Here is a 26,838-nt window from a genome sequence, read left to right on the forward strand (position 1 = left end):
GATTTAGAGGCAGAACTTGGTGAGGGTGTGCGAGAGAAATGTGAATCGTAGGGAAGCCAGACAGCAGCAGGAGAAGTAACAGTTACGTGATTCAATGTCAGACAAATCATGATGAGTGTGCTCAAATCATAGGGGGAGCGCCCGTGAAGCACTTGAAATAAAAATATATATATGTATAAAAAAACAACAAAGAGAACCACCTATAGGGACCACTCATTATACATAAAATCGCAAACAAGTCTATTATCACTGGGCTTAATTGAAAACACAGTGTTAGTGGCAACACATTGCACAGGGACAAACGTGCGCAGAAATGCTCCTTCGTACGTGATAAGCTACATTGGTATAAACTGGCATGTGCAGTAAAATCTAAACTAGCATAGGGAACAGTAACTTGCAACAATGTTGCACACGCAGTAAATAAATGTGTATGAAACTAACACGAGGAACACACTGGTAACGAACTAGGACAGCAGACACATACACTGAATGACAAAGAAACGAAAATAAATCAAAAGTCCTGTTTAAAGTTAGTAGCATGATAACTGCAACTTAGTTTTAACAAGCCCGGGAGTTGTGGAAGACGAGCGGCCGCGAGTCGCACTCTGTGGTGGGGGAGGAACGTTGAAGCGCGCGCTAGGGATAGACAGCTCCTCGTGCTATAAGTAAAACAAGCAGGAAGTGGGATAAGGGAGGGGGTAGGGGAGAGAGGTACGCAGGCTGGCAAATGGTGAGCACTTTCGCGGCCGCTTTGATGTTCTCAGTGGCCGCGCGGCTCACTGAGAACGATTCAATGTCAGACAAATCATGCTGAGTGTGCTCAAATCATTGGGGGGGGAGCGCCCGTGAAGCACTTGAAATAAAAATATATATATGTATAAAAAAACAACAAAGAGAACCACCTATAGGGACCACTCATTATACATCAAATCGCAAACAAGTCTATTAGCACTGGGCTTAATTGAAAACACAGTGTTAGTGGCAACACATTGCACAGGGACAAACGTGCGCAAAAATGCTCCTTCGTACGTGATAAGCTACATTGGTATAAACTGGCATGTGCAGTAAAATCTAAACTAGCATAGGGAACAGTAACTTGCAACAATGTTGCACACGCAGTAAATAAATGTGTATGAAACTAACACGAGGAACACGCTGGTAACGAACTAGGACAGCAGACACATACACTGAATGACAAAGAAACGAAAATAAATCAAAAGCCATGTTTAAAGTTAGCAGCATGATAACTGTAACTTAATTTTAACAATCCCGGGAGTTGTGGAAGACGCGCAGCCGCGAGTCGCACTCTGTGGTGGGGGAGGAACGTTGAAGCGCGCGCTAGGGATAGACAGCTCCTCACGCTATAAGTAAAACAACCAGGAAGTGGGATAAGGGAGGGGGTAGGGGAGAGTGGCACGCAGGCTGGCAAATGGTGAGCACTTTCGCAGCCGCTTTGATGTTCTCAGTGGCGCGCGGCTCACTGAGAACATCAAAGCGGCCGCGAAATGATCAGGCAGGCTGCCAAATGGTGCGCGCGCCCGGCGCACATGCACTGTATTTGGAGTCCTGAAAGCACTTCCAAATCCCCCGTTTACTAAAGCTCTCGCCAGAGCTGCGCTAAAGCGTTGCCTTAGGCGAGACCTAAAAAGGGAAGTTTTACATGGTCTGATACTAAAAATGTGAAGAGGGTGAAGGGAAATATGATAGATTAGAAGATTGTGGAATGCTAGGAAAATCTATTGTTGCAGCGAATTGAAGCGTCAGCTCTGGAAAGAAAATGCTGAATGATCGGTGGTGATTCCAGCCACTAAGAAAGAGCCTATAAGTAATTGTCCTGATGAATCTGTACAAATGCAGATGAGAGTAGAAAGGATTAGTGGTTAGATTAAGTACAAGCCAAAGAAATTGAACGATTATGTTTTGCGTGTTAAGGTTGACTAATGTATGATGTATTTAGAATTGTATTGTTTTATTTGTTATTCATGTCATGCTAATAAGCCATTTTTTTATTGCTGAAAGGGTGTGTGTTATATCCTATGGGATTGGGCATGTCAATGTTCTATTTATTACATTGTGAGTATTCTAGAATCCAGGTTGAAGTTGGTCAGTTGGCCTGCTCATCTCAGTGGTTTCACATTGTATTTTGATACTTCAACTAAATCGCATTCATTGAAAACTTGGAGTCTGTTCTTCCCAAAACACACAAATGAGATTGCACATATACGCAAGCCACAACACAATGCTTAAGGGGAAAGAGAAGCACAAGAGGAGGAAGACGATGAATCTGAGAAGAAATCTCATCAAGGATAAGCTTTGGACTATGTACAGAATAGGTCTTTCCACCGTGTAGGCAAGAACAAAAAGTAGAATCACCTTTATATTTACTCGATACAGAATTAAGTCAACTTACTTTTCTGCCTTTTCTGTCGTAGGGAGACCATCTCATAAAGTTCCCGCTCTATCAGACCATCCCCTTCATCTTCATCGAGCCATTTTCCACAAGGGAACGTTTGCTCAATTCCGGTAAATGGACAGTATATAATCACCTGTAGACAGAATAACAAATCAAAGGAGTACTGTTGTGTAATAAATCAATTTACCAAACACTTCATATATGTACTAGTGTAAATTTCCATTCCCAATTCATCTATTGAGGAATGTTGATCTGATTTTGATCGTATGTGTTTTTGAAGCTCATTTGATACCCAAAATGGTGTCCTGGTACATGACATTACACTGTTGAGCAGCAACCAAGGAGAGGCAGTGCTCACTTTGTAAAATTATAAATACATAAAAAAAAATCGTTTCTAGCATGTACCAGTGGCCTTTCTGTAACTAAGAGTAGCTACCATCTATTCCCAAATTAGGGCCTAAATATTATTTTGCGATCAAATCTTAAAGTTGTACTACTTTGTAATTATTCCTATTTCCATGCTACTCTATGGCATAGGTGTACTCAGAGGCTTACATGGACATCTACTGTCAGGTACAGAGTACCTGCACTTCTTTAATTGTAAAGAGAGAGTACCTGCACTTTTCAGCAGAGGTCCATTAGTAAGGGCACTTTCAGTAGCAAACAGGTACTTTGGAATAGTGAATCCCTGCACTTCAAGGCTTCCAATTCAAGCACTGTGCCCACTCGCGTACAAGCTATGGAAGGTCTCTGGCACACTCACCTTGTCACAATACCAGCCAGAACTGACCCCGCCATTGTCATGGCCGATGGTGATGCGGCTCAGCGGGCTGAGGAGGGCAGCGATCTCGATGTTGAACAGGTCAGTCCTTGCGCGTTCAAATTCACCGCCCTCCAGGAATATTTTGCCGCTGTTCTTCAGACCCTTCGACCCATGAAGAATGATGTGTATCTTGGAGTTAGTGCCTGCCCCTCTGACATCTCCGGTAACAATGGAAACATTATACACAATACCTGAAACATTGATGCACCAATGTGGCATTACAACGTGTTCTAGTAAAGTCTACAAATAGACATAAGTATACTTGCCAATTCTTCAAACTAAAAGTGGGACTGTATACAAGGATTTATATTCAATATATCTATCTATCTATCTAGGTGTAATTGTGCTGAAGGGTATCGTTATCCCAAAACGTGGCTCTTCTATTGACCCAGGTATGTTATGGACAAGGTTTATCCACCAGACGCCACATCAGAAATTGCATTTCCTATCCCTCCTGCACTCCATGTGACTCTGATTCCCTGTATTCCTGGACATGATGTACATTAAGGGTGTAGCTGTTATTAGTGCAGCAGGTGCAGCGGCACCAGTGCTCAAATGTCGGGGAGCCCACTGCACCCCAATTATGGCTGACGTTTTACTACCCACCCATGCCTCAGAGTGCCATTTTGGTTGCCTGTCTTAGCCTAGGGCCCATGACAATCTTGCTAGAACAATGGTGGAAATGTCTGGGTATCGTTTTTATCCATACCAAAGAAGTCGTTTGCCCATCACAGGAGGCCCCTGTCATACAAGTCTCTTAGTACACTTCGTGGAAAATTGCTCACCTGAATGTATCTACACATATAATTTGAACTCCTCCCAAGATAAATGTGCAACCACTCAGAGGTAATAATTGTTTTTATTTACAAAGAGATAAGATAGCTTTTCTACTCCAACTTCTATCCTGGATAAGGGACACAGATGTTTCTGCAAAAATTACTTTTCATTGATTTTAGTTTTTTTAGCTCGTACATTCATTGCCTTTTACCTTTAGTTACTACTGCTTAGTGGGCTCTTTATAGATGAACTATTTTCTGAGACAGTTTTTTCGCACTGCACAAAATACCATAGTGTATTTATTAGGGTACTCTGCACGTCTACAAGGCCGATCAGGATTTTTACTTTCCTGAGCCCTCTAAGGTGGTAGTAGGCAGGTTGGCTGCCATCTCGTGATGCCTAGTTTCCATCACAGTCTAGTTTACACGACTAACGGTGGAATCATACACGTGGATGCAGCATGTCTGCACAGCGTGCATCAAAGACAAGCCTATTTGTCCCCGTCTGTGCCTGGACTGGGCCCAGGCCTGGAGATTCTACCGGTATTCAGAGCCCGAGAGCACCACCCGAGAGCAGCAGCACTTCTTACTGAAATCATGGAGGATCTCCAATTAGTTGACTCCTGGAGAGTACTCCACCCTACAGTCAGGGAAGGCCCTTGAGTAACGCACCATCGAAATGCATGGTCGCCCTGCATGGTTAACCTCAAGGGAATTGCATGCCTGGGTAACAGACGCAACACACCATCTACGTACCTTTTCTGATCGCGCGCCGGTAAGCCTAAAACTAAGCATACCCAAACCATACATCCAACCCTTTATATGGAGATTCCCGTCCAGTGCATTACTTGACCAGGTATTCCGTGAGGAGCTGAGGGGTAAAATCGAAATAATATTTCACTTTAAATGAGGGCACAGTAGAATCCCCGGGAACACTCTGGGAAGCATTTAAAGCGGTCACAAGGGGAAACTGCATAGCACTTAAAGCAGGAGTCCTCAAAGATATACGCAACACCATCACCAGACTAGAGCGGGAAATTAGGGAGCTCGAACAACTGCACTTCACCAACCCCTCCCCTGAAATAACAGCACAAATTAGAACGCAATTGACAGAATTTCAGGAGGAAGCAGAAAGAGAAACACACTATATGCATAAATATAGACAGGCGCGACGATATGGGGAGGGTGAGCGTCCAGGGAAAACACTAGCAGGTTTGCTGTGAGACGCGAAGGTGTCGGCATACATAACAGAACTTCAAATGGAAGGGGGAGAGACCGATAGAACGCCCTCAGACATATTACACACAATGACACGATTTTATCAGCAGCTCTACACCACACAAACAAACCCGGCACAAACTGATATTATTGATTATCTCAACACTTTGGCATTAGCTTGGTTTAACAGTAGGGCCCGGGAGTATATGGAGCTACCATTCACGGTAGACGACATCAGGCAAGTAATAAATAGCATGCAGACAGATAAGGCCCCAGGAGCTGACAGCTTAACTGCAGCGTTCTACAAAGAATATGCAGATATACTCGCCCCTAGGCTACTGCAGGTATATTTGGAGGCTCAAGAAACGGGTAGTTTGTCCCCGACACTGCGAGAGGCCACTTTAATAACATTGCTGAAATCAGATAAAGACCCGGCACAACCAGAATCGTATCGCCCACTGTCCTTGATAAATCTGGACGCTAAGATCTATGCTAAATTGATCGCGAATAGGCTCCAACCGATGCTCCCAATGATAGCCCTTCCAGACCAATCTGGATTTATACCAGGCCGTTCGACGGCACATAATCTGAGAACGATATTTGGATAACTACACTACCTGGCCGCACAAGTTCAAGCAGTGGCAGTACTATTAGATGCCACAAAGGCATTCGATTCGCTAGAATGGAAATTTCTCTTTACCATATTGGCACGTATGAGATTCAGTCCTATATTTATAAAGCAAATCCAATTACTATACACAAACCCGACGGCGAGAGTCAGAGTGAATGGCCAAATCTCGGAACCATTTAAGATAACAAGAGGAACGAGACAAGGCTGCCCCCTTTCGCCGTTATTATTCGCGATAGCTACTGAATCACTGGCCGCCAGACTGCGCCAACATCTTACACAAAGAAGTATCGGGTTCACAACTAGAGGTTTATTAATATCAATATACGCAGACGATATGAAAATCTACTTAATAAATCCCAAAGACAACTTTGCCATAGTGATGGACTGACGGGCATTCAGATCAACTGGGCCAAATCCCTAATGTTACCACTCACGAACAATACAGATTAGTTTGAGACAGAATTCCTCTTACAATGGGTCGCAGGTGAAGTTAGATATTTGGGGATATGGATTAGCAGGGACATGCAGGAATTATGGCTGGCTAACTATGGCAGAGCAATTGACTGGTTAGACAGCAAGGTACAGCGATGGAAGAACTTGCCGCTATCCCTGATCGCCCGTATAGCAATAACGAAAATGGTTATCTTACCTAAACTGCTCTATTTATTCGTAAACATTACAATGCCTCTCAATGCACATTTTTTCAAGAGACTTCGCTCCAGCATACTGGAATTAGTCTGGGCTCAAAAACAACCTTGCGTCGCATGGAAATTATAAACATTACCATTTGCGCAGGGGGTTTAGGTGCACCGGATTTTGAGTTATATGCATACTCCGCACAGGCACAGTCCCTGCACTTTTGGCACCACCCAACCCCTTATCAACCCCATGTGGCGATAGAACTCGATAGGGTCACCCCCCTCCCATTGAACACGGCTGTCTATCAGCCCTATAAGCGACCCCATTCAGAAATCGACACGGTCGAGACACTTCGCTGGGCCTGGCAGGGGATTGCAAAGAGGGCACGCCAGACGGTCTTATTTGCGCCATCCATGCCAACAGGTGGCAACCCACTCATTGAGCCATTACTAGATAAGGCGACCACATTGCGAGCGAAATCCCACGAGTTGGAGAAAGGAAGCGACCTGTTTCCAGATGGTACATTTTTAACATTTCCACAGATGTGCAAACTGGAGACGCCTACTGCATCAGACATGCTGTTATACTATCAGATTAGGGCGGCATGCTGAACCAGGTTTGTAGAATTTCCCCAAACACCTCCTACGTTACCAGCCCTGGAAAATATTCTATCCACACCATCCCCCCGCAAACTGATAACACGCATTTATAGCACTACACAGAAGGAAACCCCCGATCATAACAGTCACATCTAAAACCGACTGGGAGGCAGATGCAGGGATCACTATTACAGACAAACAGTGGCAATTTTGCTGTGCCCAGCTTGAACACCTCTCACCAAACTACCGGCTGCGGCTTATTCATTTTAATTACCTGCATAGACTCTACCGCACCCCACCCCAACTACACCGAATGGGATTACACCCTGACACACGATGCTGGAGGTGTGGAGCTCAGAGTGCCGCATTCGTCCACCTAGCCTGGGACTGCAGACCTATAGCACAGTTTTGGCTAGAAGTGTTTAGCCACATTGGACGTATGACCAACAATCCTTTGACCTGTAATCCGTTGATTGCATTACTGGGATATGTACTAGAAGTGCCGAAAGTTCAGCGTAAACTCACAGCAATGCTTTTACTCTTAGCGAAGAGACAGGTGGCAATACATTGGAAGAAGCAGAATCCTCCAAATATAGCCCAATGGGTAGGAGCGGGCACCTACTGTAAGGACCAGCTGTCCCATTACTTGGAGCTACTGCCGACCAGATCCAGACCAAAAGACATATGGGAACCCTTTGTCAACTGGATGAGGACGGGGGGATAGAAACTCGAATCGATCAGGGTAAGTAAGGCCACTGTCATGGCAAACACGAAAATATATCTTTAAACATGGAGTCGGTCCTGTTGGTTAAAGGCTCCGCTACATAACTTAGCTGGTGTGGAGATGCTCCTAATGTTGCAATTATACCTTGAGACTTGACGATGTGGACTTTAGGATGAAAGATGGACGTGTATAGGCATATGTCACAGTGATTTGACAAGATGATGGCGGGTGTTTTTTGTTAGTTTTAAAGTTACACAGTTCTGTGCCTTATTGGTAAAGTCAAGTGGAATGTGTACATGTGAGATCTTCTGTATATGATCACTATTATTGTTATGCCAACAAATTATGGAGATCTGTAACTGCGCATGCACTCAATAAAACTAATTAAAACATTTTTTTTTAAAAAGGGTAAGCTTAGAGTATATATACTCAATGCGCTTCGCTTCCCCTTGCTGTGGACCTCACCCTGACTAAATTAACATTTTTAGCCTGTTTCCATTAAGTTGAACCAGGTTTCCACTGGCGTTTCTGAAAAAACAGATACCAGCACTAGTCCCAGTAAGATTATTAGGGGGTCAGCTGACAAGTTGCCTAACCTAAATTGCACTCTTCTAAATGCCAAGATCCTTACTAAACATTATGTCGAAATAAATTAATTGATCAGGCAACATAAACTAGATTATATATTTATCACAGAAACTTCGCTTAAGAGAAACAACACCCCAAGCTTTTGTTAGCGGTTCTCTCTAACTACCTTATAAAACATCTTGATATATCACACAAATGAGGTAGGGTAAGTGCTTATATTCTTAAAGAAAACCTTGAGGTATCTCTTTACCACATTTCCCCTATTTCTGGGGCTAAATTGTTAGCCTTTACTATTAAAGTATCACCATGTGTTACCTTCAAGTGTGGTCTAATCTACAGGCACCCAGGTCCATCATCTTACTTTATTTCTTCCTTCTTTGAAGCTGTTACTTCAAAACTTGCCACAAAAGTCCCCCATATGTCAAGAATGACAGTCAGCATGTTAAGGCCAGAATTTTGACATGGAGTCTCCCAGTGGTGGCTCGTAATCTTTGACGTTGGTACAATACCAGCCAGTAAGCCCATTTTCTTCTAGAATGGTTGAAGAGAAAGAAGGGGATGTTCTTGAATGGCAGACTCACAGGCGTAACACACACACACGCATGCTCATCTCTATTCACTCGCTCACACTTATTCTCACTCACACACCCTTACTCAAACTCTGCCATACACTTATTCGCAGTCACTCACACTCACTCTTACTCCCACTGACTCTCACAGTTTCACTTTCTCATTCTCACTCACTCACTCATGAATAATATATATTTTTATAGTGCAACAATGCCCAAAGGTGTCAAAGGCGCTGAGAGCTAATCATGAAAGTACACTTGCAAATTGCCCTGGCCAAGATACAAAGAGAAGAGCCAGGTTTTTAAGGCCTTTCTAAAAGGAGTATGCAGTTTCATATCGGTCAGATGGAAGGGGAGGGGATTCCAGATTTAGACAGCTGCAACTGAAAAAGTTCTGCCTCCCCATTTCTTCCTCCATACTCTAGGGATGATACAGTGCTTTATGAACAATACACATGGCTTTAAAGGTGACATGCTTCTGTACAGGAAGCCAGTGGAGTTCACGCAGTCCTTTCGAGACTGACGGAAATTTCAGGATATCTAATGTCAGCCTTGCCGCTGCATTTTGCACCCCTTGAAATTTGGCTAGAAAGGTCTTGTTAGTGTCCAAATAGAGTGCATTGCAGTAGTCAATCATGTTACCATTGCTCTGTGTGCTCAGCAGAGATGTGATGTAAAGGATTGGATGAGCACGTTGTCTCTACAAGAAATACAAAAACCTGAATGCTCAGAAATGCAATCCGGAGTCCTGGCGGGACTGAGATGTAGGAGGTATAGGATACGCCCTCCCGGGTACTAAGAAGCCACAAACGGTATCCTAAACGTAGAGGTTGATTCGCCTCCGGATCATGAAGGACCCCTCATATATGTAAAGTGCAACTGTACCCGTAATCAGGAGATCACATTGTGTCATGAGGTAGACCCTACAACAAAAATGACAGAGCTGTTCCTGTAGGTGGAAGGGAAAGGAAGAGGGAAGGAATTGTGTTCACGGACAATTGAAATATTGGATATTGAGGCCCTCACACAAACTAAAGGGTATCGTGATTCACGTACCCCCTCGGATGTATCGCATCATCATCGGGCTGCTCCTGCGTCGAGTCGGCTGGTGCAATACCCGACGGGCTCTTTCTTAAGGAGCACTTTTATGGAGATCTTTTTTATCCAATGAAGCCGGTAGTTGCATGGGTGTGTGGGGCTCTAGGGTGATGTAGATGAAGTGTATTGATTATTAAAAATAGGGGTCGAAGTGCTTACTCAACCAATTTATTAGGAAGCCTTCTCCCCTAATTAAAAAACTCTGAGGTTGAGTGTTGCTAACTTAGGGTTATAGACTAGGTTATATACACTGCCTCAGTCAGGTCGACATGTTTCTCGCTCCATTAGAGAAATACTCTGGCGATTCCTCAGGACCAAAAGATGTTCTCTATCTACATCTGAAATTCAACATAAAATCTTGATAAACAGTGAGCAGTCACAGTTGTAGTGTTACCTGCAGCTCGGTCTACCCTAAGAATTCCTAAGGATAGTCCACTGCAGTTCCTGGTAGATAAACGCAAGGAGTTCCTCGCGTTTGACACGCCGAGTCCGTGTCTCGTATACACCTACCCCGTTCTACCAGGACTGGGTCGCCTCCGGATCATGAAGGACCCCTCATATATGTAAAGTGCAACTGTACCCATAATCAGGAGATCACATTGTGTCATGAGGTAGACCCTCACATGAATTGATGGTGTCATGCTTCATCGTTGGGACTCATTTTGGTCCCTAAACACAAGGATGAGCTTGACCATATTCCATGGAGCACTCCGGATAATTTTTCCTACCAGGCTCTTAAAATAAAAATACCTCGAAGCACCAAAGGTATCCCTTTTATTTGGGGTGTTCCTGGGATGAGTAAAACTGAGTAGTGGGGTGTCTCTGGAGTTAATGGCCCTACACTGTGTCTACAAATGTTGACATGTTTCAGCCCTTGTCAAAAAGGCCAAAAGGTCTATGGATTTCATCACTACTTAAAAATGATTATGACCTGGAATATATTCTTTTTTTTATTTCAGTCACATCTAACTTTTTTAGTCAGGACAACATACAACATGCAACAAATATCTGGCATGCATAAGGTACAATAGTGCCCTTGTTTTGGAACGGGTTCCTCTCTTTGGGTTCCTGTGAGAGAAAAGACAAAAAACAACACAAATCTCTTGGATATTTGTTGAAACTTGCTTCACATGCACTATTCTGGTGTTCTCTCCGTATCTGCCCCTCTAAAAGGTGATGACAAACAAATTTCGCCAGGTTCTTGCTATTTGTGCTTGTCCCTTAACTGCCATAGCGGGCTCGCCTAAAGCCAAGAATTACTTCGAATATACCAGTGGCAGCATTTTTGCATGGGCATCTCCATGAGCCAGTAATTACCTCTAGAGTGTCAGATACTGCAGCACACCCGCAAGCATAACACCCACCCACGCATAATGTCACAGGCACAGAATCACACATGCTCAGTCACACATTCACTCACTCATGCACACATGCATTCACTCACACTATTTCTCCCTCACTCTCACACATTTACTCTCGCCTATTCACTCTTAACCATTCAACTGTCTCTCTCACGCACATGCACACACTCACACCCACTCACACTCTCTCCCATTGACACTCACTCTCACAGTCATGTTCATTCACTCACACTCTTAACAGCACAAAACAACAGTGGAATCATTCCTTTACTTACCTTGTGTCCTTTGCTCATGGGTCTCCAATCCTGCTTGGCAACAGCAGGGCAGAGTGCTGGTGCTGGAAATAGGAGCCAGTGAGGCATGATGGAGGAGCCAAACAGTGCAGCAGAGGGAGGATCAAAGAGAGAAATACCCGCCTGAAGTCCTCTCGCAGCCTCTGATCTTTCAGAAGCTGGGACAAGGTTTGGGATGTTGCCCTGCTGCTCTGTATGGATTGCAGTTGGCCACAGGGATGCACTGATTACCATCCTGACAGCCCTGTTTTAGCAGATAGGCAGGCATGCCTGAGGCATGCGCGGTATGTTTGTGCTACAGCCTGGGTGGAGATCATGCCCAGGCTTCCACTGTCTCTCTGAGTGCCGAACCACGGCGCTCAGACCAATCACTATGCTGCTATCAGCAGTGTCGAAATTGGTCAGAGGAGTCTGGAAGCGTAGGTGCTTCCTGTTCCTGGCTCCTTCCCTGCGGAGGGGAGGCGGCAACTTGCGACGGCACCAGCAGGTAAGTTCTATTTTTTCTTTATTTCCCCCTCTCCCACATTCCTCTGCCCCCGCCCCTTCGCCTACCAGCCACCACTGTTAGGATACAGTATCACAGGTGGGTACTAAAGGTCACTGGGGATTCAGACACATGCCCTGGAGGTTTCCTGGGTGCAGTACCATATTCGATTACTAATAGTCACCGGGGAGTCAAGCACAAGTGCTTGATGTGCAAGAAAGTAAGGCTACATGCTGCCACTAAAGCTCACTATGAAGCCAGGCATCACATAGGGCTCATCAGGGTGAACTGATACAGGAAGCTCCTAGAGGCCACTGTGGAAGCACAGCAGGTAGAAGCATGCTTCACCAACTGCAGAAGCACACAGACCAACACAAGCCATCTGTGCATGTCACGATGGAAGCAGCCACAGCACCAATTGTACCACAGTGCACAATCACAGGCTGTTACAAGAGTTCACTATGGAGTCCCACACTAGTGCTTGAGTGGGCTGTAAAGGCTCCACCAAACGACTTATCCTTCAAATCTGTAACTGAAGCTCTCTAAATGTCAATTTTACCTCCTTGCAGTAATAAAGACAAACACTCAAAGCTCACATATAGATCATAAATAAGACTGTTGGCCCACTAAAGTCAACCGAAAGGAACTCTCTAAGATCAGAATTGTTGCTTATGAAGGTGTGAATGATTTACACACCAGTACATTGTATAGATTTAAGTTTAAAACATAGCTAATCCCAGCACTTTGGTATTTTCTGGTGTATTGTTCTTACCTGTGGCCTCGCTTCCACCCACTAAAATATCTCTTTGAATTTTGCCGTCATCTTCATCGATAGCAAACCAGCGAGAGACGGGGAACTCGTACACTGTTTTATTTCCAATGTCCTCAAGGATCACCTAGCCGAGGAAAAGTTTTAAAATAAGTTGTGTTAACAGTTTCACAGCTATTGGTCATCCTGAAAATACAACTGGAATTCTCTGTTCAGTAAGATCACCAACCACTGTCCTCCCACCCCAGCTACTAGTGAAACCGATCATTCTCTAGGGTGCAGTTCCAGTACAAAAAGTGCTGCTTCATCAATATATTATATGCACAAGCTAGCATCTCAGATGTATACCAGCCACCTGATACTGTATTTGCAGGGCCACTGGAATTATGAGAGATGGGAGGATTAAGTTATGCGGCATGGTTGACTAAATTGTGTGACAGGAAAAGGAAATTACGTGGTGTAATGTGGCACATTGTTTAGCAGTATTACTGTATTATTTTGTCTATTTTACATGTTCACATTGTCTGGTCAGAGGTTCCCCCTTATTAATTCCAGTTTAACACTCAAATACAGCAACAGACAATTGAAACACGACAAGTTGACTTTTGCGAAGGACTCTCCATTGTGCAGCAAAAGATGTTGCCACATGGTTAGTAATCTTTGAGCCGTTTGAGCTACAAACATTTTTGGGGGTAAAATCTGCAAATTATGCAGCAGATAATGGATTATGTGGCAAATTCAAAAACACTGCTGCCGCAAAATTGCATATTTTCAGTGTCCCTGTGTGTTTGTAGAGGTTTGCACTGAAGCAAATGTGGAGATGCCTGGAGAATTACAACACACATTTTTGGAAATTCCACTTGCATAGGAGTATCTCAAAGGTGCTCCAGGAATCTCCAGATTGCTCCAGAGGATATTGAAGTGAATATAAAATGAATATAAAATGGAAGCTATGCATCTGAAACGCGTGTGCGCATCTTCTAATTTGTTCCAGAGAAGGTCTCTGTGAAATGGGTAATTTTAACCATAGGTCAGTTGAAGCCTGATGAACAATCTACAAAAAGAATTCCAATGTTCTGCACCCAACCCATCAAATAGTGCTTGGAGTCCCACACTGCCAATGTTACTGGTACAATACATTTTTTATTCAGTATGAAGCTGGGAAGGACATGTTACAATTCTGTTAGATGGCTCTGTGACCTCCTCAACACCATCTCGCCTGATGTCGCCTTCTTCACGGAAACCTGGACAAACTCAACCTCTGCCCCCGACATCGCCACAGCCCTCCCCGACGGATACAAGATCCAGAGGAAGGACCGACACAACCGCCCGGGAGAAGGACTTGCCATCGCACACAAGAGCTCCCTCCAACTCATCACTTCCAGCACAAGCGACTCCCAGTCCACCACCGAATACCACCATTTCCAGATACACCCTCGCCTACAGGCCCCCGGACCTCGAACAGCGTTCACCACTACCATCTCCAACCTCCTTGCACCCCACGCCATCGCATCCATGTACTACATACTCATCGGAGACCTCAACCTCCACCTCACCAACCTCAACGACCCCAACTCCTCCACCCTCCTGGACAACCTCGCCAACCTTGGACAAACAGCTCTTCATCGCCCCCACCCACATGGTAGGACACACCCTCGACCCCATCTTCACGAGAGGGAACAACATCCACTTCAGTCACACCACGCAACCCCTCTGGACGGCCTACCACTGCATACACTTCCACGCTGACAAACTCACCGCCCCGAAACCTGCACCCTGCCCACTGTGAAGGAACTAGAGCAAGGTCACCGAAGAGCACCTCAACTCCACCCTTAACCACAATGCCCCCTCCACCTTGACCAATGCCAAGCTCCCCTTGTCTGCAACTACTACCTACACCTTTAGACCTTGAAACCCCGAAAACCAGAGCATCCATCATAGTTCAGAAAATTCAGAAATCCTTATTAGATTTGACGAACATCCTTTTCCTTACTGAATACTCTATCGCCACCCTCAAGCCCTTCCCCAACTCAGTGCTTCCCCTGCTCACCATACCCACCCTCCAACCCCTGCCGCTGGCCAGCAGACACCTTCGCCCTTGCAAACATCCCAGCTACGTCTCTGTGAAGGAAACCCTAGCCCTCCTCTCATCCTACATGACCTCCCCCGGCGTCCCCATCCTCCCGACAAGAAAGTCGATTACCTGATTCCCACTGTCTCAATCAACACCAATAGATCATCATCTCTCCGTAATAGAGGTGTAAACAGCAACAACTTAACACAAGTACCCTTATCCTCCCCTTCTTACAACATTTGTCCCGATGCTCCACTGTCTGGCCTCCTTCTTAACTGCCGTACAGCTGCGAGACACGCCTCTGACATAGCCGCCCTCATCCTAAGCCATAAAACTGATGTAGCTATCCTAGCTGAGTCTTGGCTCAACAAATCTTCATCTCCTTCCCTTGATTTACTGGTCCCACCAAATTATCACATCATTAGACTTGATAGACAAACAAAAAAAGGGGGAAGGCATTGCATGCATCTACCGCTCAGACCTGCTTGTCACAGAACTCCATGCAGTCCCCACGGACTCCTGTGAATATCTTGCTCTCTCCATTTGTAACAACACTACTCAGTTATGCAAATTGCACATCTTCTACCACCGCCCAGCCAAGAACGACACCTTCATGGATCTCCTCATGGAAATTATTAGTGCTAAGGTCTCCCCCCACTCCAATGACATTTTCCTCGGTGACTTTAATCTGCACTAGAATGACCCCAATGACTCCCAGGTCACCGCCGTCAAAGTCTTCCTCGCTGACCAATCACTCACCCAGGCCTCCACCCTTCCAACCCACTGAAAAGGCGCCACATTGGATTGGCTCATCACTAAGGAATCGTCGGTCAGGCTGAACTCAATAGATCCATGCGACTGGTCAGATCACCATGCCATCACCTTCCAAATACCTGACTATCGCATGAAAAGACCTGGGCAACCGGTGAAACTGAAACGCTGGCTCAGAGACACTAAGAACCTTGACCTCGAGAAGCTAACTGCTCGCTGTGAGAATGACCTACAACCCCCCCACCCAAACCTATCTAAGGTCAACGACCTCACAGAGCACTACAACTCGACTATGTCCAACATTTTGGATAATCTGGCCCTGTTAAAGCTCAAAAGGTCCCAAATCAAAGACAAAAAACCCTGGTTCAGCGGTCCCCTCAATAGCGAAAGGAGAGCTCTCTGACTTACAGAAAGAAATTGGAGACAGCACCCCTCAGCCCCCCAACTTAAACTTCTCAGTCTGGCCAGAAATACTTACAACCAGAACATCCTCAGATCCAAAAAAGAGTTCTTCAGATCAGAACTGGAAAACGCCAAGAACAGACCCCGCAAACTCTTCGAAATAGTCAAACTTCAATCAGAAAACTAGCTAAGTCTTCCAAAGAAACTACAAAATCTCTAATAACCTGTGATGAGTTCTCCTCCTTCTTTACAACCAAAATTAACTCTCTAGGTAACGAACTTAACGCCACCTCAAACGGCCCTCCTACTACTGGGACCCATCTCTTCTCTCTTCCCCACCTGGCAACAGCCAAGGACAAAGCTCACTGGTCCAACTTCGAGCTATATGATGACCATTCCATGTCGAAAATTCTTTCCTCCTTAAAACTGAATACCCACTTCAATGACCCTCTCCCTGCCAACTGCTTGGCAGCGACCTCCCTACTCATCGCTCCCATTTGAACTACTATTATCAACACTTACCTTCTGCAAGGGTCTATACCTGACTCCCTGAAAACCGGGCAAGTCATCCCCATCCTAAAAAAACCCACTCTGAATCCGGCAATTCCAGACAGCTTCAGACCAATTTCCAATATTCCTCTTCTTGCGAAAGTCCTGGAGAAATGTGTGCAGCTACAACTAAGCCAACATATCGCTAATTTCAACTTACTTGACGAATTCCAATCAGGGTTCAGGCCCAGGCATAACACTGAAACCACTATTCTTCACATCGTAGATGATGCTCTCCAAGCCCTTGACCAAGGAAATACCTGTCTCTTGATCCTTCTGGATCTTTCCTTGGCATTCGACACAGTCAACCACGAGAAACTTCTTGAAAGCCTCGAACACAGGATGGTTCTAGGAGGTACCGTCATTAAATGGTTTGGTTCCTTCCTCCAGAATCGCACCCAGAGATTCTTAGTCAACAACAACATATCTGCGCCTTCCCCAATATCTATCGGTGTCCTCTCAAGGCTCTGCTCTGTCCCCTACCCGCTTCAATCTCTACCTTGAACCATTAGCTGAAACTCTTCGCGCGGCCAACATCTCCTTCCACATGTACGCTAATGATTCTCAGATGTACATCAAAATCTCTTCTCTAAAGGAGATTACCTATCTGAATGACGCCCTGAAACTGACTGTTCACTGGATCGCCAACAACCAGCTCAAACTGAATGCCCAAAAAACGGAGTTCCTTCTCATCTCCCCCCCCTCTAAAAACTCCAATGACATCCTGGAATGAATTAACTCAATCACACCACTTAACTGCACACCGACCATAGTTGACTCTGCTAAATCTCTCGGTATAACCTTGGACAGCAACCTGAATATGCATGAACACATCAACTTGATGGCCAAAACTGCCAGATTCCACCTGAGCTACTTGAGAAAACTAAAACCCTCCCTTGAAACTGCGGCCCTAAAACCGCAGTTCAGGCGTTACTCATCTCCGGAATTGAATACGGCTGCTCTACCCTATCTGGCCTACCAAAGACTTCCAAGGCCCCTCTAAAAGCTTGCCTCATCGCAGCAGCTAGACTCTTATTGGGCTCTAAAATATTTGACCACATTTCACCACATCTGAAGGCATTGAACTCCTCTTGAAGCCAGAATCCAGCTCAAGCTGGCCTGTATCACACACAAAGCCTTGTACACAAACTCCCCGACATTTCTCGCCCAGAAAATGGTGGTATCTGGGGGATTCAGAAACTCCCGGTCCGCCAGAGACCGTGTGCTCCAGCCTCCCCGCTTCCGCAAGGAAAAAACATATGACTGAGCTTTCTCTCGGGCTGCACCAAGAATCTGGAACTGGCTACCATTGCCACCGTCTCTCTTCAAAAAAGAAGCTAAAACCTTCCTAATGAGCAAATTCCTCCAATAACTCTCCTTTGTCGCGCATACCGCCTTTTGTCATGGCCGTTGGTTCTCTGCATAATTTCCAGTACTGCTTGGCCCTTTCCGTGTACCAATTCTCACTCCTTCAAATGTTCTGCTGGTTCTCTCTGTCTGTCGCTATCATATCTCCCCTCTTTTACAATTGCTGGTTTTCTCTTTTTATCGCTGACATGTCGCTCTGCTGATTATGATACTGTACTGATTATTGTATATAACTCTGGCTTTGTCCTAATGTAGTCAATTCCCTAATCCCCATCCTTGTGTTTTGCCTGTGCCTAATCTGTACATAACATGCTATCCCTGTAAAGTGCTCTGATACCCTAACAGGTCACGTTCGCGCTCTATAAAACCTCAAATAAAATAAAATAAATAAACCTCGCAGCCAAAGAACTACACAGATGGATCACCAACTGCGCAGACGAACTCGCACCCCTTCGCAACCCCAACAAACAGCTGGTTCACCGCCGACCTCCAAGAATCCAGACATACCTGCAGACGTCTCGAGAAGAATTGGTGAAACAGCAAAACTTCGGAAGACTGCACCACATACACAGACGCCATGACAGAATACCACCAACTCATCAGATCAACCAGAAGGACCTTCATCCAGAACAAGATCACCGCCAACTCCAGCAACTCGAAGGAACTCTTCAGCATCATCCAAAAATTCACCAAACCCCTCAGCGAGGCCACGGACATCACCCCGCCAGGACCTCTACAACAAGCTTAGCTCCTACTTCCATCGGAAAAACAAGTCCCTCTACGATAACTTCAACGAACGGACAATGGACTCCGAAACCACTCCCTCCTCCAACAATGCCAGCCAACCCATCATCTCTGCCGGTACTTCAGCCAGCACCGAAAACACTGAATCAACCATGAAAGGCATCCACTCAGGAGCACCCACGGACCTCTGCCCTCCAGACATCTTCCATAGAGCCGCCGCTGCCATCGCACCGGAACTACGACGCACCATCAACACCACCTACAAAACCGGCATTTTTTCCGACAACTGGAAACGCGCAGAAGTCAAGCCTCTGCTCAAGAAACCCACGGCAGATCATTTGGACTTCAAGAACTACCGACCCATCCACCTCCTCCCCTTTGCGGTCAAAGTCACAGAGAAAACCGTAAACGCCCAACTAACAAAATTCATCAAAGTGAACTCCATCCTTGACCCTTCCCAATACAGATTCCACAGCAACCACAGCACCGAGACCACTCTACTCGCCGCCAAAGAAGACATCCGCACTGTACTCGACCAAGGCCACACGCGGCGCTGATCCGACTCCACCTGTCTGCAGCCTTCGACACCGTCTACCACCGCACACTCACCGTCAGACTCCACGACGCTGGCATACAGGGGACTGCCCTCGAATGTCTCTGCTCCTTCCTCACCGGCGGAACCCAAAGAATCAGACTGCCACCTTTCCTCTCAGAATCCAGAGTTCAACTGCAGAGTACCTCAAGGATCGTCACTCAGCCCTAAGCTCTTCTCTAAAGGAGATTACCTATCTGAATGACGCCCTGAAACTGACTGTTCACTGGATCGCCAACAACCAGCTCAAACTGAATGCCCAAAAAACGGAGTTCCTTCTCATCTCCCCCCCCCCTAAAAACTCCAATGACATCCTGGAATGAATTAACTCAATCACACCACTTAACTGCACACCGACCATAGTGGACTCTGCTAAATCTCTCGGTATAACCTTGGACAGCAACCTGAATATGCATGAACACATCAGCTTGATGGCCAAAACTGCCAGATTCCACCTGAGCTACTTGAGAAAACTAAAACCCTCCCTTGAAACTGCGGCCCTAAAACCGCAGTTCAGGCGTTACTCATCTCCGGAATTGAATACGGCTGCTACCCTATCTGGCCTACCAAAGACTTCCAAGGCCCCTCTAAAAGCTTGCCTCATCGCAGCAGCTAGACTCTTATTGGGCTCTAAAATATTTGACCACATTTCACCACATCTGAAGGCATTGAACTCCTCTTGAAGCCAGAATCCAGCTCAAGCTGGCCTGTATCACACACAAAGCCTTGTACACAAACTCCCCGACATTTCTCGCCCAGAAAATGGTGGTATCTGGGGGATTCAGAAACTCCCGGTCCGCCAGAGACCGTGTGCTCCAGCCTCCCCGCTTCCGCAAGGAAAAAACATATGACTGAGCTTTCTCTCGGGCTGCACCAAGAATCTGGAACTGGCTACCATTGCCACCGTCTCTCTTCAAAAAAGAAGCTAAAACCTTCCTAATGAGCAAATTCCTCCAATAACTCTCCTTTGTCGCGCATACCGCCTTTTGTCATGGCCGTTGGTTCTCTGCATAATTTCCAGTACTGCTTGGCCCTTTCCGTGTACCAATTCTCACTCCTTCAAATGTTCTGCTGGTTCTCTCTGTCTGTCGCTATCATATCTCCCCTCTTTTACAATTGCTGGTTTTCTCTTTTTATCGCTGACATGTCGCTCTGCTGATTATGATACTGTACTGATTATTGTATATAACTCTGGCTTTGTCCTAATGTAGTCAATTCCCTAATCCCCATCCTTGTGTTTTGCCTGTGCCTAATCTGTACATAACATGCTATCCCTGTAAAGTGCTCTGATACCCTAACAGGTCACGTTCGCGCTCTATAAAACCTCAAATAAAATAAAATAAATAAACCTCGCAGCCAAAGAACTACACAGATGGATCACCAACTGCGCAGACGAACTCGCACCCCTTTGCAACCCCAACAAACAGCTGGTTCACCGCCGACCTCCAAGAATCCAGACATACCTGCAGACGTCTCGAGAAGAATTGGTGAAACAGCAAAACTTCGGAAGACTGCACCACATACACAGACGCCATGACAGAATACCACCAACTCATCAGATCAACCAGAAGGACCTTCATCCAGAACAAGATCACCGCCAACTCCAGCAACTCGAAGGAACTCTTCAGCATCATCCAACAATTCACCAAACCCCTCAGCGAGGCCACGGACATCACCCCGCCAGGACCTCTACAACAAGCTTAGCTCCTACTTCCATCGGAAAAACAAGTCCCTCTACGATAACTTCAACGAACGGACAATGGACTCCGAAACCACTCCCTCCTCCAACAATGCCAGCCAACCCATCATCTCTGCCGGGACTCCAGCCAGCACCGAAAACACTGAATCAACCATGAAAGGCATCCACCTGTCTGCAGCCTTTGACACCGTCTACCACCGCACACTCACCGTCAGACTCCACGACGCTGGCATACAGGGGACTGCCCTCGAATGTCTCTGCTCCTTCCTCACCGGCGGAACCCAAAGAATCAGACTGCCACCTTTCCTCTTAGAATCCAGAGTTCAACTGCAGAGTACCTCAAGGATCGTCACTCAGCCCTAAGCTCTTCAACATCTACATGGCCCCCCCTTGCCACCATCGTCAGACAGCACAGACTCAACATAGTCTCTTACACTGACGACACACAGCTCATCCTCTCCCTCACCCATCATCCCGTCACCACCAGACTCAACTTCCAGGAAGGAATGAAGAACGTTGCATCCTGGATGGGCAGCAGCTGCCTGAGCTCAACTCGTAGAAGACAGAGGTCCTCGTCCTCAGACCCTCCCCCACTGCATGGAACAGCACCTGGTGGACCACCGCCCTCGCCCGCCCGCCCACCCCCCTGGACCACGCCTGGAACCTGGGCATCGTACTCAACTCCTCCCTCTCCATGACTCGACAGGTCAACGCCGTTGCCTCCACCTGCTTCAACACCCTCCGCATCCTCTGCAAGACCTTTAAATGGATCCCCCCTGAATCAGGAAAGACTGTCACCCACGCACACATAACCAGCACACTGGACTACGGAAATGCTGTCAATGCCAGAATCAACAAGTCTTTGCTCTGAAAACTCCAGACCATACATTACACCGCAGCCAGACTCGTCCTCGGCATCCCTCGACAACAACACATCACCCAACACCTGCGAGACCTCCACTGGCTCCCTGTTGAGAAGAGAGTAACCTTCAAGACACTCACCCACGCCTACAAATGCCTCTACAGCACCAGACCCCAATACTTCAACGAGAGAATCTCCTTCCACTTACCCAAGAGAAACCTTCGATCCGCCGACCTCGCCCTCGCCAAAACCCGGCGCATCCACAGAGCAGAACGGGTGGAAGGGCCTTCTCCTACATAGCGACCCAGACCTGGAATGAGCTCCCAATCGACATCAGACGCGCCCCCTCTCTGCACATCTTCAGGAAGACCCTCAAGACCTGGCTCTTCGACTGACCGGAGCTGCTTAACCCCCGGCCCACTACCCCCCACCACCCTTAGACCCTCACGGGTGAGTAGCACGCTTGACAATACCCTGATTGATTGATTGCTTGATTGATATTGACTTCAAAGCACCCAACCAAAGGATCTAAGTCACAAAATCTGTGTATATTGCAGAATTACAATAATGCTGACCTATGTTTCTTTGTGACATAATTGTACATGAGCCTCAATTCAGCTAATATATGTGCTCTACAAAGTTTGTACAACTGAAATGTAAGATGGTTTCCCAGTTACATTTAAAATGGCAACATGGATAGCTGTCCATGGTTTCTGCAGAGGCATCAGAATGGCTGATTTAAAAAAACAACTTCTTAAAATTAATTCTTCCTTAAGCCTATCTAGCTAACTTTTGTTATTAAACGCCACAATTTCATAATTGAAAGCATTTATGGAAATAGGTATGACAACGTCAATATAAACATTGGATTTTACCTACAAACTTCTATCTGTTTCATAAGTTGTCATACTACCTGAAAAGACCTAATTTAGTTTTAAGCAAATAGCAGAACCACTTATGGCTCAAGCCTAGTGGTCCCACCTGGTGCACCGTAGCCAAGTGGCCAGCTTCAAAAGCTTATAGTGCAATGGGCTTCAGGACAGCAGAGCTCCATACCCAGGCGAATTCGTGCTGGCTATAGCAGCCATGACACTTGCTCCCTTTGTGAGGACCGAGTGGAGCCTTTCCCAGGATGGGTTGTGCACAGAGGTGTTATAGAAGGAAAGGGATTTCATTTGAGCCAGGACTGTGCTCACCTTGGGTAAAACCATGTGGGATGTGAAGAGAAGCTTAAGAGAGGCATGGGTCTGTCATTTTGGTTTTCTGTACCACGGTGATTTACATATTTACAGGTCATTACTCTAGGACGTTTTATACCCCGATACCCACATCTAATTTTCTATATTTTTGTGTCATTTCAATCATTACATTTCATTCTTTTTAAATAAATTAATTTGAGATTTTTATCATGATTATTTGTTAACTGTCGTATTTATTTGGTTTAGCTGTGCATGCATCCTTTGCATTTTATTCTGCGGCAGAGCGTACCAGTTTTTACCACGCTACAGGGGTGGGCTAGGAATACCCTATAGAAAATGGCTACATTACAGGACTGAGACTGTTTTGACTTTGTGGGAGCTGGGCCGTAGCTCACACCAAGTCTGGGGTGTCTCTTCCCCATAGTTTAACAATTTTGTTTCAAGCAGTTCACTGCTGACGTAAAGACCACATACACATATCAGAAGGACATGGGTCTCACAGACCTGAGGCTAAACCTGAGCTCTTTTGTGCTGAGATCCCTGAGCTGTTGGGCAATGGCGCACTGTGGAGGATGGGACGACGAGCATTCAGGGTAGAGTGAAAAGAGAATGCTACAGAGGAAAGAGATGAGATGCAAGATATGCGGACGGACCAGGTGTGGAGAGAAAAAGATGTACATGTCGAACACAGTGAACATCATGGGAGGGATTGAGACACTCTGAAGACCACTACCCCTCCCACAGGCCTAAATAATGTTTCATTTATAGTTTCAGAATTGAAACATTTTCAAATTATTATTTACAACAAAATCATTATTACCTATTTATCTTAAACAGCTGACAACCATTGACAAAGTCTATAGTCCTGGCTGGTTTTAAGTGTGTATGTCGATTGTTGTCTTGTACACCTAGTTGCAACAATTGAAAGGTGAAACCGGAACTAAAAGACCAGGAGAGTAGCATGCCCTGGATATTATAGAAATCGAATTCCAGGAGTGTGAAATTTGCATAATGTGCTTTTGAAATTACGCGTAATTATGTGAAATACAAATCTGTTGTTCTGTGCTATATTTTAGCAAGAAATGCAAGCTCACGTCAATTTTTGATTCGAGGGTGCATTTAAATAAGAGCACCGCGAAGAACAGCCTCTTATGGTCTGTTGTTCCCATGCATTTGCAGTACATTTTCCCCACAAATTGCTCCATTCACTTTAAATTTTTACTGCAAATTGCCACATTCACTGTAAACTTTCAAGCGAATGCTGCATAATTAAGCGACTTAGCGTAATAGTGTAATTTTCGGAATTGTTCTAAAAAGGCTGGTTACATGAGAAAATTATATATATCCACTGGCTACAGGTGAAATGAAGTCTGAAACATTCGAGTTATTCCTTTGCATCAATATTCCTAAATATTTAGAAGTGATTAAAGGACCTGAAATCTAATTTAGAATATGATCTTTCCTTGCTAGTTTTGTCAACAAATGATTCTCATCTTCCAAGCATAAATTATTTATATTTCAAAACAAACCTTCTCAAGAAACCAGCCGGCAGATGATCCCTTGTTGTTATGGCCAATGGTAATCTTCCTGATCTTGCCGAGGTTTGGTGCGTCAATGGTAAATTTGTCTTCAGCACCTTTCTCAAAGTTGTCTTTGTCATTGTCGAGTCTCCGCTCCCCTGAGATGGTAAGAACAGAAATGCAGGAAGTGAATGGCCGCCTATGGTACGGGCACTAAAGACCAGAGCAACATCACATCAAGCGAAAGGAAGCCGACCTCATGCAGAAACCTTTAGTTCACTATTTCACACTGCCTATTGCAAAATAGTCAACAGCCCACACATCGGTGACAGGAGCAACACCAGGGTAAGCTGTGGTTTATATATGGGGTTCGAAAGGCGATTTGTCCTTTTGATAATTCATAGTGTAGATCAACTATACAGCACAAGTCCATCCAGATATGCAGTTTATTGGTGTGCCTCGCCTTCTGTATTCCCTAGGGCTATGTAAAGTGTTGAACTAGAGAGAATCTGGAATTTATTGACATTGTTGGATCAAGTTATAGTAACTTTGGAAATCTACCTTCCAAGTTATCAACTACAGCCCATGGGGCCTATTCAAAAGGTGCATACAGTTATCCATATAGGTTTATGACTACATTTGCCTTAATTATGCCTGTCAGGAATTCTCAAAATTATTACTGAAGGTTAAAGTCCATTAACGTGCATGGAGATCTCCACCATGAGTGCGAACCTCCATGCCCGTAAATTTTGATCAACCATAGATGTTTGTGAATGGCCACAAACATCTATGCCATGAGTGCATACCTTCATGCCCGTAAATTCTGCTCAACCATAGATGTTTGTGAATGGCCACAAACATCTATGCCATGAGTGCATACCTTCATGCCCGTAAATTCTGCTCAGCCTTAGATGTTTGTGAATGGCCACAAACATCTATGCCATGAGTGCATACCTTCATGCCCGTAAATTCTGCTCAGCCTTAGATTTTTGTCAATGCCCACAAACACCTATGTTTCTGAGTATTCACCCACTTATAACATTTTCTTTTCCAGACTGTAAAGAGTATTATTTATAAATCCTTTTCCAGTTTGGGAAGGAAAATGGATCAACATGCAAAATGTGTATTTGCACAGGGGGGTTCCATTCTCCCTGCGAGAAGTTCTCCACAACAAAGATCTTTGTACGGAGGGAATGTGATCTCGATTTAGAAATCAAGTGATTTTTAAAGGAATCCACTTGGAAACCGGTACCAGGCACATCTTTTCATTCAAGCTTCATGTAGTATCACAAACCTACACTAGGACATGAATTTAAATATCTGAGTGTAGATTTACAATTGTTTTCTATCTCTACCCCATATGTTCAAATAGCTGTTTTGCCAAGTACAATATTAAGATCATGTTTGGGAAGGATTCCCCTCATTGAAGAAAACATACTATATAAATAAATCCATAAAAAATTATCTTGAAAAAACGGTAAACAAATGCACAAATAGCGCATTACAATGGTGTTAAATAGCTATTTCAAGTTTACTTTCATATCTCTATACATACAGTGTGACCTATTCTATCATTTGAAAGGTTACTGATGGAGTGAGCACCAGTTTTGGGAAAGAAAAACAGGAATTCTTCCTTTCTCATCAGTCATACAGTTTTATATTCTGTCACTGAGATACACTTTTAATCAACACTATTTAAATTGATGCTTCAGTGTAAGATTCAAGATATCTACCATGTTTTTGGTAATTTTAATATCATATTTCGGATTCACAGCTTCACTGTGAAAAGACTTTCTAAGCATATTTTCTGATCATCTTAGGTTAAAGTAAAAAGATGTGGCTTCAGAAATGTATTGCATGCCGAAGTTTACCAGTATCGCCATTCTCTCCAAAAATATTGAGAAAAACATCTGCGTCCGTCCCACTCCCGTTATTGGCACCCGTGAATACTCTGGCGACATATTTGTTTACTGCAATAGAAAGAAACACACATAGAGCAATAAGCACCAATGACTGTGGAGTATCAACTTGACTGCAACAGAGGAACTTCCTTTTCAGTAATCAATGCAACCT

General features: G+C 45.1%; 1 protein-coding gene across 1 annotated transcript in view; it reads right to left on the reverse strand.

The window, feature by feature from the left end:
- Positions 1 to 26,838, reverse strand: part of LOXHD1 (lipoxygenase homology PLAT domains 1) — a 1,221,805-nt gene that overhangs the window by 428,455 nt on the left and 766,512 nt on the right. The window contains exons 11-15 of the mRNA XM_085629301.1: positions 26,637 to 26,735; positions 24,775 to 24,923; positions 12,989 to 13,112; positions 3,177 to 3,427; positions 2,411 to 2,546 (exon numbers count right to left, since the gene is read on the reverse strand). Coding sequence (XP_085485427.1) covers positions 2,411 to 2,546; positions 3,177 to 3,427; positions 12,989 to 13,112; positions 24,775 to 24,923; positions 26,637 to 26,735 — 759 coding nt within the window. The remainder of the gene's footprint in view (positions 1 to 2,410; positions 2,547 to 3,176; positions 3,428 to 12,988; positions 13,113 to 24,774; positions 24,924 to 26,636; positions 26,736 to 26,838) is intronic.

The sequence above is a fragment of the Triturus cristatus genome, chromosome 2_1, assembly GCF_964204655.1.
Source record: "Triturus cristatus chromosome 2_1, aTriCri1.1, whole genome shotgun sequence".
Taxonomy (NCBI): Eukaryota; Metazoa; Chordata; class Amphibia; order Caudata; family Salamandridae; genus Triturus; species Triturus cristatus.